The sequence below is a fragment of the Lytechinus pictus genome, chromosome 13 (assembly GCF_037042905.1).
Source record: "Lytechinus pictus isolate F3 Inbred chromosome 13, Lp3.0, whole genome shotgun sequence".
In the NCBI taxonomy this organism is placed as follows: domain Eukaryota; kingdom Metazoa; phylum Echinodermata; class Echinoidea; order Temnopleuroida; family Toxopneustidae; genus Lytechinus; species Lytechinus pictus.
In genome coordinates this window covers 3,720,082-3,735,973 of record NC_087257.1, presented here as the reverse complement: position 1 = coordinate 3,735,973, position 15,892 = coordinate 3,720,082, and the positions used below count along the sequence as shown (strand labels likewise).

Genomic DNA, 15,892 nt, shown 5'->3' with positions numbered 1-15,892 from the left:
AAAAGTATGATTTATGCATAAATTAGCATAATTAATTCATATAAAATAAAATCTCATTATTTTGGAAAATTTTACCATACAGCCTTGTAGATTACATCGCACACTACCAGCGTGCAAATTTTTGCGGCGCTCGCGCAATCGGCGGCCGAGATCTCAGGGGGGGGTTGAATCAACCCCCCCCCCCGGCCACAGAACAGCCAAAAAAGCCCGGCCTAGTTAGGGTTAAGGGTTAGTGCAGAGCTGCGAAGTAGTACTGGATTTCAGCAATTATTACTGGAAAGTGAGAAAGAATACTGATGGTTTCATGTAAATTACTGATTTCTAAAGTTTCTGTGAAAATACTGATTTTCTTACCAAAAATACTGGTTTTCAGCCTTTAAAATACTGATATGTTCTTGATCAGGTAGGCATCTCTGCTAGCGTTTGTGTTCAGTGTCCGTTTATGAAGTAAAATAGGTTTCTACATAGAGCCGTTGCATTGAAGGTTTTTTTTTAAGGTTTATTGTTTGTGTTTGGTGTCAATATATGAGGTGTAAAAGATTTCTACATTGAGCTGTTGCATTGAAGGAGTTTTATTAGAGACCAGTGTTGGCATTTGATGTTGCGTCAATAGGCCTATTCGAAGTAGTCAGTCCACTGGTGACCAATCGATGCTGCTGGTCATTGAGGCAATTTCTTCCACACCAGTGGACTGCTAAAATAAGAAATTCATTGTCACTAAAGACAGAGCTGCCAAGTAGTACGATTTTTCCGTATTTAGTATGTTTTTGCAACCAAAATACGGCAGTATGTTTTTTCTTTAAAAAATACGTTTTTTGTATTTAATTTTTTTTTTTTTTTTTTTTTTTTTTTTTTTTTTTTACAAAATCGAAATTTATTGAGAAAAATCATCTCTATACATGTATGTCTCTATTTCATAAAACGTACACAAATATGGTTATTAGATCAATGTAATTTCAGGTAACTTTTTTTTTTCAATCATTTTGTAAAAACCAGGGTGAGATATACACAAGTTTCAATGTTTTTTTTTTCATCTGCAAGAGCAGTGAACATTTTAGCTTGCATGCAGCTTGAGCGCCGTGATGGGCGAGTGCGGCAAGCATTTTATTATGAAATACACTTTTTGGGGGAAAAATACAAAATATTTATCTCACACGGTAAAAATACTGATTTTTTGGTCAAAATACTGATTTTGGGGGATAAGAATACTGAAAATGCAAAATACAACTTGGCAGCTCTGCAAAGACCATGAATATCATCAACTCTTAGGTCTATATTTCTTTATCTAGATCTATATATATATATATATCAAAACTTTCAAATGATTCTATATTGCATATTCTTAATCATCCAAATAGAGCTATGGTTAGTACCGAGCGGGATTTCTTAATTTTCTTGGATTTTATCGGCCCGTGATGGTATGATCTGTTTGCATGGTCACAGCCATTTTGTTTTATCTGGTTGTGACTTTTGGTAAATCTGTTGCAATTCTCAAGTGGATTAACTAAGAGTCACCCACATAACACTTTTCAGCTAGAATCAGAAAAACTCAAGATATAATTGATATTTAAAATATCGTTCAACAACTGACTAGTTTACACAAAGATATTCAGCTGGATTATGAAAAGCTTCTAAAGATGTCATTGATTTTATGCATATTTGTTTTAATTACAGTATTAATCAGCGACTGACCCTTCAACACGAAAAGCTTCAGCTGGATTATGAAAAGCTCAAGATTGAAGAAGCTGAGAAGGCTGCCAAGCTTAGGGAACTCAGGTAAGGCCAAAGTCCACAGTTCTCAAGTTGAAAGTTCAAATTCTAATATTCAAGGTCCAAAATCCTATGTTTAAAGTCCAAAGTCAGAAGTATAAAGTCCTAATTCTAACGTTGCATTTATATTAGAATTATATTTGTATGTCAATGTGTTTTAAATGTTTTTTTCGAGAATATTAGATAAATGAGATGAATGAAATGACAACACAAGTTTTAAACAGAGAGAATATTAAAGAAGATATAAAACATTAAATGAAAGAAATAAGGAAAATGAAAGATGTGCGATCAGTATATTTTTCATGAACCAGTGCTTGAAAATGTGTATCAAGTTTTAGTAACGCTGGTATGGAAAATCAAATAACTTGAAAATGTCCAAGTCTTTGAAACTTATTGTTGATTACCTGTTATTTCCACAGCCAACAGTTCGACCGACGTGAACAAGCCAAGCAAGACCTCAAGGGTCTGGAAGAGACAGTAGTAAGTATTCTTCTTTTTAATCTGGAGAGTGTATCAAGAAACATCTTGCAAGTCATTTTCACTGGCAAATTTGCTCTTAGCCAATTAAAAGCAAGTATTTCAGTAGCTTATAACGAATTGTAAATGGAATTCACTGACTGATTATTTCATGAAAAGTGCTCCCATGATATGCCACTAAATAAGGTAGTGAAAAGATAGTGGGCAATTCCATAAAACTGTACATTCCACCCATGCAGGACCATCTTTGGAATAGCCTTAATACATTAAAGAAATAAGGGAAATGTGGGGAAAGCAAATTAGTAGAACCAAGCCCAAGGCTTGCCAGTAAGAATTGAAGCAACCTTACAATTTGTTTTATGACAAGTTGAACTTTTTCTCTTTATTATGAAGTACATGCAGAAGTGGATTGATGTTTCTTGTGTTCGAAACATTCATGTAATTTTACTCTGATAAGTGCATGTCAGAAAGCTTGAAGTTGTCTTTTTTCAATGCTCTTTTCACATTTTGCAGTACCAGCCATTTAGTCACAAAACAGTTTTATGTAAAACAGTTTTAAAGGAAAAGAAATTACATTATTGCAGCAAACAATTATGTCATGAGAAACCTTTTAAAATCAAGGTTAATAATTACCACAATAGTATCATAGATCTGGTCCATTGCAATCAACTCATCTTCGTGAAATCTTAGCTGAAAACCGATAATTCTGATGATAACTAACACAAAAAAGGCATGTGTGGGACAGTGTATTGATATTGCTTGGAAAAATACCCAACATTTTATGAAATTCTGTGTTTATTTTGCTCATTTCTCAGCAATTACACATTTTTTTCCCAGAGCCAATTGGCACATATTTTTTATTCATACATACAAACACTACGGTGGTCATTTTATTGGATTCTGTTAGAACTCATTTTCAGGTCGTTAGCACTAGTATTTATCTTTAATGAAGTATTTCATTCTCTTTGTCGCATCCAGGCCAAGGAGCTTCAGACGCTACACAACCTACGCAAGTTGTTTGTGCAGGATCTGCAGAATAGGGTGAAGAAGGTGAGCGAGACCCCATTTCACAAAACTATCAAAAGGACAAACCATATACGTAAATCAAAACACATTTACATGAAGTGTCCAAGAACTTCACTCGTGACATCGGGTAATTTCAAGTCCGGTGTTGGCCTTGGTGTTAGTGTTGGTGTTGAAATTTGGATTGCTTCCCCTAGCTCCAAAACTTATTCAGAGTTTGTAAAACTGATCTAGATCACATTATTGACATCTCAACAACTAGTGAGTGACTTTTCGGAAGCGACTTCATTTTTTTTGTGTGTTAAAATCGTCTAAAAATTGACCTAACACCAACACCAAAAGGCCAACACTGAATTTGAAATCACCCGTGTCATGAAACAGGGCTCCATTGATTTCTGATGAGTGCTTAACCAGAGCCCCCATATCGCAAAAACGTCAAAATGAAAGAGCATGTCATGTGTGTAAATGAACAAAGTAAAGTATTGTATTGTATTTATTTCCACTTTTAAAACAAATAACATAATATACATAACAAATGTATTAGTAAACATAGTGTATCAGTGATCAAATTAACTTTCAAACATAAGTATTTAACACAAGGTACACTACAAAATGTAAACAGGGTGAGGAGCCTAAATAAAAAGCAGAGCTTGTAGAAAATTAGGCTCCCATGTGGAGAAAAATGTAAAAATGAAACAGAGAAAACTGACAGTGCATTTGAATATTAGATATTGTGTAAGCATTCTTTGTTTCTTCTTTATGGAAGCAAAAGCTAAATCTATTCACTAACTAAGAGGACAGCATTATGCAAAAATATACTTCATAGGAGTATTTGTTAAATCTTGGCCCTAGTTGATATGACCCACTTGCAGTTAAACCAACAAACCCTCTACGTTCGTTCGATTATTAGGACAGTATTGGAGTTTTGAACCCTGACCTTTGTTGTAGTCCCTTGCTGTAAACCAACAAACCATTTCAAACATTTACTCAATCAGGCTCTAGAGGGCGGTGATCGCGACGATGACGCAGGAGGAAGCCAGGCTCAGAAGCAGAAGATCTCTTTCCTGGAGAACAACCTTGAACAACTCACCAAGGTTCACAAACAGGTAAAACATTGGAGGAAATAAGTATTGAAATAATCTGATTCTAGCTGTGAAAGTGTCATGATCGACTAGTTACAACTCTCATCTTTCAACCATCAATTTGGTCTAATTGCTTTGGTCTCAATACTTACTCTAAATTCTCAATTTTGCTTTGTCTACTATTTATTTTGCATATTTTCGAAAGAAAATTAGATTTCATTATCAGTTTTTGTAATCATATGCACCAAGTGTTTTTAGACCAAGAGGGAATTATATGGAATGGGTATAGCCAAACTGGAATTAGACAAAATGGTAAATTGACTAGATGGCAATTAGACCAAGTGGTTGATAGATGAACTGATTGTAGATCCCAGCCATGGTGTCATTTCCTTCAGCAAGAAATCTATCCACATTGTGCTGCACTCAACCCAGGTGAGGTGAATCGGTACCCGGCAGGATTAATTCCTTGAATGCACTGAGCGCTGAAAGGCAGCTCGAGTTAAAGCCGGGGTAATAATAATAATAAACTATGCGCCTCGAAATAGAATATTTCTAGATAGATGGCAGTATATAAATGCCTATTATTATTATTATTTTAATAATTAGACAAACTACATGTAAGAGTGACCATGTTGGAGTAGTAGTCAAAGCAGGTGTATACCAAGTGGTACTGGTATTTCCCCATTATTGCCATCATAAACCGGTTTGAAGTTATGGGGTCCCGTCTTACAAAGAGTTGCAATTGATTCAACCAACCTTTACTATATGGAAATCCATCATTGTCATAATTTTCCTACCGAAATTTTGCACAAAGTCCTTTTGGTAAACAAAGAGGAGCGTATCAAATTGTCAAGAGAACAATAAATGCATGAGTATACATCATATCTAGAAAACATTTTGAACAAACATGCGTGTTAGATGTTGACGTTGCTGGCTTTCCATAGTTGTGGTTGATCGGATCAATCGTAACTCAAGAGGATAGGGATTCATTTTTATGATTGATTGTACATTGTTCCCAATACATGTACATTGTTCCCAATGCAATCAATCGTGAAGATATTATTCTACAATGATCTCTTTGATTTCAGTTGGTGCGAGACAACGCCGACCTGCGATGCGAGTTGCCCAAGCTTGAGAAGCGTCTCCGAGCCACATCAGAGCGTGTCAAAGCCCTGGAGATGTCTCTCAAGGAGACTAAAGAGGGCGCCATGCGTGATCGCAAGAGGTTTGTACTTTCTTCTTCCAGATCGCAATGGGGGAGTTTTCACTTCCACAACGCACAATGTATTAAAAAACATTTAAAAAATAATTGTCAATTGCCCGTCATGGCAATGTATAACCGAGAAGTCTTTGTTGTAATTGGGGAATCAAAATGGCAGATTCGACCTGGGAGGTGTTTCACAAAGATTTAAGTATGACTTAGAGTCGCATTTAAATGCTGATGCGTACATGTTATGCAACGCGCAATCTTATTGATTGATACGCAGTAGTGTGCGTCCTAATGGCACGATCTGACCAATGCGGTCAAGCCTTTTATACCACATGCAACTAGGCATTTAAGCGCGACTCTAAGTCATAATCTTTGTGGAAACATCCCCCTGGACTGTGACCAAACGACTTATTTGCAATTTTTCGTCAGCTCCGAAAATTTAAGGATGAAACTGCTGTTCCGGTTCACCTATTTTCGACAAAGGCCTCCATACGTATTCTATGCTCTTGAATTTGTCGTGAATCGTGGAAGTGAAAATTCCCTGTTAGCATTGCCAGTTCAGTTTTTCTAAAACATGATAATGATTTGTGTCCTGAATAATTAGTTTTGGACAATTAGGTTGGCTTTCTAAATCCACCTAGCATCCATGTTTATTAGAATAGTAGTTTGGCATCACTGACGATGCTTCGATATTGACATCAAAATCTTTCTGGCAATTATAAATGTCCCGATAATTTTTATGATAGAAAGGACAGTTAAGAAAATTATAATGTTGCTCTTTTGCTGGGGGATGACCCTTCAAATTAATGGGATCAGCATTGCCCCCCCCCCCTCCCCAACCATCCTCTTCCCCTCACTTTAAAATAGATAATGGAATTATTTACAGTATCCATTCATGAATTCTAACTTCATTGAAAAAAGATATTGTTTAGACCTTGAATGTTTTACCGAATGTTGTTATTGTTTTCTCTTTTGTTGTAGGGTGTGTTCTTTGTCTATATTTGGGTTCTTGCAATGTAGAGGACCAAAGATTTGAGGGTGACTTAACCCATTGCACATGACTAATTTAACTATAACAAACACTTCTCATAGACCTTAGCCTAAGTTATCTCAGGTAAAGGGCTCAATGGGTTAACATTGTATGTTGTTCTATACCAGGTATCAGCAAGAAGTCGACAGAATCCGAGAGGCTGTCAGACAGAGGAACTTTGCTAAGAGGGGTAACAGTGCTCAGATTGGTAAGTCATCTCATACACTAACAGCAAAGATCTTATAGTCATATTCACAAGTGTATTGTATGTGCTCGTAGTTTTGTCGAGCAAGTCTGGATATATTATCTTCATTGTAAATTGAATATTTGTGTGAATAATGAAAGCTTCCTGTGCACTGAAAAGCAAGAGTGGGGGAATTATTAAATTGTAAACTTACTTTAAGCAATAGGTCGATTTTAAGATAGGAAACTTTAGTTGTAAACATTTGATATGGACATATTTACAGTCATTTCTTCATGACAAGAATACACTCATAAAAGTCTACCACATTCTTTCACAATACTCCCCTAATTTTGCATTGTTTATGTACATGTACATGTACTTTGATTTTGTATTCCGACTTTTGTCCTTCCCCAGCCAAGGCAATCCGAGCTGGTCATCCGCCCACGTCTCCTGGGGGACCTGCGGGCATCAGGGGTGGTGGAGGATACTCCGGTATCAGAGGAGGAGGAGGATCTCCCGTCATCAGGGCCCCCTCTCAAGGCAGCCCCGACCCCATCGCACAGAACAACAGCTTTGAGAAGTCGTAAGTTGAATCCCTTTCCAGGATGGTGCATGGAAAGAAGTGATTGAAAATACCGATGACATTATATTACGTCTCACAAAACTTCTGCACTTCTTTTCAATTAGATTTCAGGGATAAAAAAATGGAATTCTCTAAACAGTGATTTAAAGGGTACTTCGAATTACATTTCATTCAAAAATAGATTAAAGAGCACAATACTTGCCACTTATTGATATATTCAAATTATGCTGAATGATTCTGATTATTTCTTTAATGTTAGTTAATTCTTAAGTTTTCGTATGGCTTTATTGTTATATTTCTATCGTTATTTATTTTATATATATATATATTTTTTATTATTTTATTTATTAATTTTTTTTTTTTGTATCTCATGTAATTGTATATTCATTGTATTTCATTATTTTGTATGTCGAAGGTTGCTTGTTTACAAATTTTTAACTTTTTTTAGCAATCCTGGTATTTTATGTACTACGTTGTTTATATATATTACTGTAACTTGATTTTTATCTTATACCAAATAAATGTTAATCTGAATCTTGTCTTTTTTTTTTTCAATTTAATTTCAATTTATTTCATTCAAAATTAAAAACAATTACAAGGTAAATATACAATAAAATAAAATGTGTAGACAGCTTGGAAGAACATTGAAGTCTTATGAAATGCTGCCACCAATGATACAAACAATTAAAACCAAGTAATATACAAAAACAAATGAAAAGAGAGTATATTAATAATAATAATAATTGGCATTTATATAGCGCTTTATCAATCTACGACTGTTCAAAGCGCTTCACAATTATTACCCGGTCACTGGATTCATAGCATTTCAAGCAGCCTGTTAGGCGCAAACTTGCTAAACCAACCACAATAACGGTTGTTTCCTACCGGTACCCAATTAGCACCTGGGTGAGAGTGGCAAAGTGTGGATTGACGCCTTGCCAAAGGACGCTAGACCATGGTGTGATTCGAACACACGACCCTCTGATTACAAGGCGAGAGTCAGAACCGCTACACCACGGCGCTTCCACACTTCTATATTTCAAATGAATAACGAGATGATACATACAAAAGACACAAAGATAAAAATGAGCCTGATAATTTACATGTAATTTTGTAAAATCATTTAATGAAGGACTTGATTTCATCTCTTCTGACAGAGCATTCCAAATTTTTGGTCCTTCATAAAAAACTGAATTTATGCCAACATTTGTTTACAAAAAAAGGTAAATAACAATTTAATTGGTTTTGCATGTCATAAGATTTAATTTCAGAAATCAGAGTGAACTTATGTACATGTATGAGACATATAGGTACAACATTTTTAGATGTTAAATACATTAAAATAGCTGTATTGAAAATATTCAAATCGTATATATATTCAACAAGTTTAATTCATAAAATATTCTTAGATCTTCCAGGTTTTTGCATGAATGACTTTGCATGCAAACGAGGAGGGGGAGGGGCCTTCAATAGTGAAAGAGGAAGAGATGGGTAATTACGATCATAATCGAGAAATTAACGCAAGATGTGGGCCATGTTTAAATGACCCACAGCTGTGGAAGGGGGCAACTGAAGAAGACATGAAAGGAGCAAGTGGTGGAGTAGAGTAGGAGGGCTGATTTGAGGAAGGAGGATGCACTGAATAAAGTGGAGGGAGGGAGTAAAGTGTGAGGTGAATCCGGCCACCCCCGTCCGTAGTCTGGACTCAACCGCATTCAAAACCTTGATGACTGACTGACTGTTTGTTTGTATCGAGTAAAAGGAAGTCTTTTGAATTTACATTGAGATCATATTGCTTTTTTTCCAATCAGATTGAATCCCAATGATGCAGAGAACATGGAGAAGAAGGCCAACAAACGCTTGCCCAAACTGCCACCAGGTGGTGAGTCATCGGTCAATTCAATTTCAATTCAAACCAATTCAATCCAATTCGTTTCGTTTTAGTCTAAGTCATTTCAATTCACCTAATTTCATCTCAATCCAATTCAATTTAATCCAGTTCAATGAAGTTTCAATTTGATTCAATCCAATTCATTACAACTCAATTCATTCCAAGCCACTTCAATCTTATATCTGATTCCAATTAATTCATTCAATTGAATCCAATCTAATTCAATTAAAATTTGATTGTATCCAATCGATTCTGATTTGATCCATTTCAATCCAATCCAAACCAATTCATTCCAATCCACTTTAATCCAATTTTTTTCAATCCAGTCCACTCCACTTCATTTTAATCCAATCCCATCCAATCCATGCAATTCAATTAATTCCAATTCTATTCCATTCCTTCCAAGTCAGTCCAATTCAATTCCTTATTATATTTGATGCAGTTCAATGCACTTTGTCCTGTACAAAGAGATAAGAATTAAAGTAAAAATCAAGAAAAATGATGGACTATGTTTTTTAATTGCCCTACTTTGAATTAAATGTGTTTGCATTGATTCATCAGGTAACAAATTAACTGATTCCGACATCGCTGCCATGAAAGCAAGAAGCAAGGCAAGAAGTAACACACCTGGGAAAGCCCCTTTAACAAGTAAGTGTATCACGACTCCTAATAAAGAATAATAGAGTACCAAAGTTATAACGTCACAAAAAACTCTTAGCATTTCAGATTTTTTGACACCATATTTTGGTAGAGCATTATCAGGATTCACAGCCCATCAGGGAAATCATGAAAAATTATTTTTCCTTTTTTCCAGTCAGGGAAAAATCAGGGAGTTTGATTTTAAAAATACTTCAAATCAGGGTAAAAAGTATCAAATGTGGGATAAATCAGGGAATTTTGATCAGCCCAAAAGTTAGAAGCACGGGAGTCAGTCAGACTGTTATATTTTGTTGCATATCAAAACAACATCCATTGAATAACTGGTTATGGTGGTACTTATTAGTTTTACATTATTGTTTTTATACTGAAAATACATGTAATTCACTGCAACAACTTAAAAAACATGCGAAACTGGGAATGGGTTTAAATAATTATCAGGGAATTTCGTCTTCTTGAAACGCTGGGAACCCTGATAATGAAAAACCCCCACTTCCAAATTTTGATGGGAATCGGTCCATTGGGCCCCAAGATACGACCTCATGAATACATAATTAGCCCCATAGAAGTCGGTGTATTATTGACCTGTTTCCTATCATTTAGAACCAGGCCAATGATACATTGACTTCAGTGGGGCTAATTGTGTATTCAGGAGGTCATATCTCGGACCCCCATGGACCGATTCCCACGAAACTTTGATAGTGGGGGGTTTTTCATTATAATCTACCAAAATATGGTATCAGAAACTCTGATATGCAAAAAGTGAAAATTGATGACATCACACTTCGATACTCTATAAGGAAAGAGAACATTCACTCTTTCAATTTTAGTTGAAATTTTATTTAGGAAGTATATTACGGTACAATGTTCCCCCTAAAGGATTGGTTTCAAATGATATCCCAATCATATCACAATGATATTCATTTCTTAGACTGAAAGTTGTAACCTGAAAATTGGTGTATAGTGCAATACATGCATTTTCTGTGCGCAGAATTTACGCAATACCTTGTTAACTTCAAAGCCATACAGTTTACGCCAATTATTAGTAGTGTCGGTATTCTGAAGACTTCGAAATTATTCAATAACCAAATAAGCCTCGTGATATTATTCATGAATTATTTTCTTTGTAAGCTGAGGCACCCTCCCCCCCCCCCCCCCATAAGCCAATAATTTTATCCATCTCAATTCTATTTTGGTACCTCTGAGCATGATGTCAATCTAGTATCTGGGGATCACACATTAAAATAATGTCTTCTTTCTCCTCCTCCTGCTCTTCTTCTTTCTCTTCTTTTTCTTTTCCATCTATCTCTCAATTCTTCAATCGGCCTCACAGCTAGCGGAGAGCAAGGGAGCTAATGCGTGAGCCCCAGATGTTCATCGGAAGCGATACACGTAGAGTAAGATTCCACTCAAAACATCATGTGCAACTGTTTTACCTAGGTAGTCGTAATACGAATCAAAGTATTTATGCATTGTACATTGTAAACAAATGAATGTGATGCTTGTAATGTATGGAACTCGGTTGTGTTTACACGTTGTCTCATTCACACAATTCTCATTGCAATTCTGTATACATAACCTACTCAAAATATGTACCGGTATTTACTTTGACAGATATTGTATTGGGTCTATCGTAGTGCTATGAGACGGTACTGTGTTGTGTTAACACATTCTGCATTTGACTTAGAAATAATGATTAAGTATTTGAAATTGTGTTCACATGCTTTGCGTTCACACTAGACTCGTAGTGCGCTTAGATAAAGGTTACTCAGACTTGTGTAAATCCAGTCATACATGTACGTTCACACTTGGTTCATTGTACATTAACCCTATTAAAGATACTCACTCCAAGTTGTGTCCAGACATTTCTTTATCTCACACGTGATAAGTGCAGTAATGCAGATCATATGGTACTCAGATTCATGTTCACACTGAATATTTCATCAATAATTGTCTGATGATTAATAAATGTGTTCAGATTCAGGTGTAGGGGGTTTAAATTGCAGTTGGAATATTAAAAATATGTCATATTTTTCATTAAAGGAAATATATTAATACAGGTATGATATTGAATTAAATATGTTCACAGAGTTGTAGTCTTGTGTTTGGCTACCATTTGATTACATGTATGTTTGCTTTATATGGTAGCTTTCAAACCATCAAGGCAAATAGCAAACGTAAAAACGAATTGAGGTATACAAGTACTGTATAGTAGGTAAAGCTATCACAATGTAATTAATTTTCAAAATCAAATTTTGATTGGCAAATGATTGATTGTAGTGAGTTGTATGTATTGTAGTGCAATAAAGTCGACCATTGCTATATGATACGCTATTCAATGTTGTCATAGTTTTCATATTGTGTATGTGTACGTTGTAAGATAATAGCATTCACTCAAGTCAACATACACTAGATACAATATTGCTAAATACACATGTCTTGTCAAGCCAGTAATCTGTTGGTACTGTACATTAAGGAGAGTTAGATCATCTAAGTCTTTTGGGGACCGTTTCATAAAGCCGTTCGTAAGTTAAGAGCAACTTTCAGAACGACTGGTGATCCTTTCTTGTGGTAAATGACATTGACCATTAAATGTACATTGGTGATTATTTAGCGCGTAAGAAAGGTTCACCAGTCGTTGTTAAAGTCGCTCTTAACTTACGAACAGCTTTATGGAACACCCACCTGGTTTGAAGAGGGATTTAATTGGTAGTCCTTTGCTTATTTACATGGCCTGTCGTTCTTATCTCGTGTGAAATGTCAATAAATGTCGCAGGATATTTCTTGTACAATTGCCAGTTGGTAGTACTAAAAGCAATGTTTTGTGCAGTAATGGCCCTCTTTACAAAGCAAAGATTGATTACTCTGAACTTATTCCTCACCCTTTTGATAAGATACATGTATATTAAAGTTTCCCATTTTCTTTGGTACATGTACATTGTAAGCTCTATAAGACTACCCAAGGGAGACACGAACAGCAGTCTTTGTAAGCAGTTGGTCTATATGGAAGAGCCGTGGTGTAGTGGTTCTGACTCTCGCCTTGTAAACAGAGGGTCGTGTGTTCGAATCCCACCGCAGTGTAGCATCCTTTGGCAAGGCGTCAATCCACACTTTGCCACTCTCGACCCAGGTGCTAAACGGGTACCCGGTAGGATGCGAAAGCCTATGTAGTATGCCTGGCAATTGAGTCTTGGAAATCTTGTTGGAATGCTCCCCAGGGAGTGGAGAAGGTGCATACATTGTATGCGAACGTGCAAGGATCCGATGACCGGGGTAATAAAATGCTGTAAAGCGCTTTGGGCAATTATGGGAAAAGCGCTATGTAAAAATAATTATTATTCTTATTTATGGATCGGTTCCTTCAATACATTGAATCCTGTATATAAAGATCACTCACGGAAGACAGAAAGGTGGTCTTCATGAGCAGATGTTGTTTATAAACAGCTTCCCGTCAAACCTGTAGAGACCACCTCTGGAAGACAAGAAACAGGGGTGTGAGAGTTCAGATTTTTATCTGATTTCAGATTTTTTTTGTTTTGATTTTCAGCTTATTTTTGGCCTTCCTCTGTACAAAAAGTATGGGAGCTCTTTCTATTTCAGACTTTTTCAACACTCTTCAGCTTTTTTCAGATCTTTTTATTTGTGACCACTCACACCCCTGAAGAAAGTGGTGTTTATGAGTAGGTGATCTTTGTGGGCAAAGTAATTTAGTAGATAGTTCAATGCAAACAGCGCATCAAGTAACAACAATCGCGGTCTTTATGTGCAGGTCAATAAAGCATATTGGACTGTTCATTGTTTTAAACAGGCTTGCAGTGTATACGTATATGGCACCCAGCAACGGCGCATCATTATTTTAAGAATAGAGCAATATTTTTATCATTATAGTGACATCGATATAGCCATGGGCATCAATGCAGAGGATGGATTATCATTTGTTCTTGGGGGGAGGGATATCTATTGTTGCGCCCTCCCCCCAAAACAAACAAACACATAGTCCTCTACGCTGACACCCATGTGTAGCATTCAATTGTAATACAACATGCAATTGTTGCCTGCTTTGTATAGCATTTGATCGCTAAATTTCTTTTGATCTTGGGGAAAAAAATTGTGTGTGCTTTTTGTGAAATCAAATAGACCTCATATAGATCTTCTATAAGACTACTTGCTGCCAGTTGAATCACTAGTCTTGCTGTATTAAAAAAAAAACAGAAAATGAGCACATGTAAACTGAATGTCAAAATGGCAGTTCTTTCTCTTTGAGATTTAAGGGGCCCCGTCTTACAAAGAGTTATGATTGATCCAAATCAACATTGATTATATGGAAATCCATCATCGTCATAATTTTTTTCTACAGGAAATGTATACAATGTCCTATGTGAGCAGAGAGAAGCACAATGAGTTTTCAAGAAACCAATGAATGTATGAATATACATTATATCTAGATAATATTTTGAACAAACATGCGTTGTGGATAGTGATGTTGCTTGCTTTTCATAGTTGTGGTTGATCGATCAATTGCAACTCTTTGTAAGACGGGGCCCTGTTCTACATGTAGAATGATACATTAAACAAATATATCAGGCTTTGAGAAAGTATAGTGGAATTATTAATCCGAGGTTGGTCTGGCAATTACTATTTTTCCCGAGGGGCGAAGCCCCGAGGGAAATATAGTAGTTTTGCCAGTCCAACCGAGGATTAATAATTCCCACTATGCTTTCTAATGAAACGCCTGGTATATTTGTTTTATATCCTACTTTTGATAATTTACAACCAAAATCTATGTGTTGAGCTTGCAAAGTCCGGTTACTTGAGTTGAATTACCTACCTTTTCTCCGAGCCACCGCGGAACGCAGATTAGTGCCTGCGCCGACGTATCGCGGGACTTGTCCGGCAGAGAGAGCGCGCTGGCCTGTGCGCCCGAGAGTTTAGCTAGATATCCAGTTTTGCAAAATAATGATGTCAGACCTCGATATATCCAAAAATATATCGAGGTCTGACGTCACGCAACATCATAGTTGAAATATATTAGGTCACATGATGCTACTTGAACCAATCACTATACAGGATTTACTCTATGTAGGATATAATACCAGCTTTAACATTTCAAATAAAAGAGCTTTGCATAAATAAAAAAAACAAAAACAAACATGTGCCAGTTGAATTAAGAAGTCACAGGCATATTGACCATAGTAACACGGTGCTTTTTCATTCCGCACCCGCATCTGCTGGCAAGGCGTCAATCTACACTTGCCACTCTCCACCCAGGTGTAGTAAATGGGTACCCGGTAGGGAGAAATTTCTTGAAGGCTGTAGCGCCCGATGAGAGTAGCCGTGCTAAAGCAGGGGTAATAGTATGCAGCGCTTAGAAACCTTTGTATTAAGCGCGATATAAATGTTGCAGGTTGTTATTATTATTACTATTAATTCAACTAAATAGCAGTTTGTCAAGTATCATTAGAATAGCGTATAAATGTTATTTGAAGGTGAATAATTTGAAACCATAATAGAGTCCCATATGTTAGGAAGATCATCAACTTCACTCTAAGGCCGTGTGCAGAAAGAAAAAAAAATACCAGCAAGATTCATTCTGTGCAATTTCTTTTCCCTATTCATCATTTTATTTATGAAATCTGTCCATGCTCATGATAACTTTGGATAATTTTCTTTTTAAAGGGGGAGTTATTAGGAGTCTGTGTCTGAAGATGTGTGCAAGACCATTAATCATTATTCAAATCACTGACAAGTCTACCTTGGTGAAATAATTAACTACTCATTGATTTAGTATGGGAGAAATTTCAAGTGGCACTCGACCTGTTTCAGTTAGTCTTATCAGCCAGGAGTTTAGTTTGATCCAGTGCTCCAGTGAAGCACCTTTGGGTGTGTCGTACAAGAGCCTGGTTTCAAGTCTAGCCCTCCTGATATAAACTTTTCAACTTTGCACATTATATCACTCTGTCTTTTTCATCTCTCCGTGTGTCTATA

At 36.3% G+C, this 15,892-nt stretch overlaps 1 protein-coding gene across 1 annotated transcript in view; it reads left to right on the top strand.

Annotated features, from left to right (window-relative positions):
• Positions 1–12,236, top strand: part of LOC129274928 (kinesin heavy chain) — a 44,476-nt gene extending 32,240 nt beyond the window's left edge. The window contains exons 17-26 of the mRNA XM_064108123.1: positions 1,675–1,776; positions 2,190–2,250; positions 3,226–3,297; positions 4,266–4,376; positions 5,441–5,577; positions 6,721–6,800; positions 7,191–7,359; positions 9,171–9,241; positions 9,812–9,898; positions 11,241–12,236. Coding sequence (XP_063964193.1) covers positions 1,675–1,776; positions 2,190–2,250; positions 3,226–3,297; positions 4,266–4,376; positions 5,441–5,577; positions 6,721–6,800; positions 7,191–7,359; positions 9,171–9,241; positions 9,812–9,898; positions 11,241–11,263 — 913 coding nt within the window. The 3' untranslated portion in view covers positions 11,264–12,236. The remainder of the gene's footprint in view (positions 1–1,674; positions 1,777–2,189; positions 2,251–3,225; positions 3,298–4,265; positions 4,377–5,440; positions 5,578–6,720; positions 6,801–7,190; positions 7,360–9,170; positions 9,242–9,811; positions 9,899–11,240) is intronic.
• Positions 12,237–15,892: the final 3,656 nt, after the last annotated feature.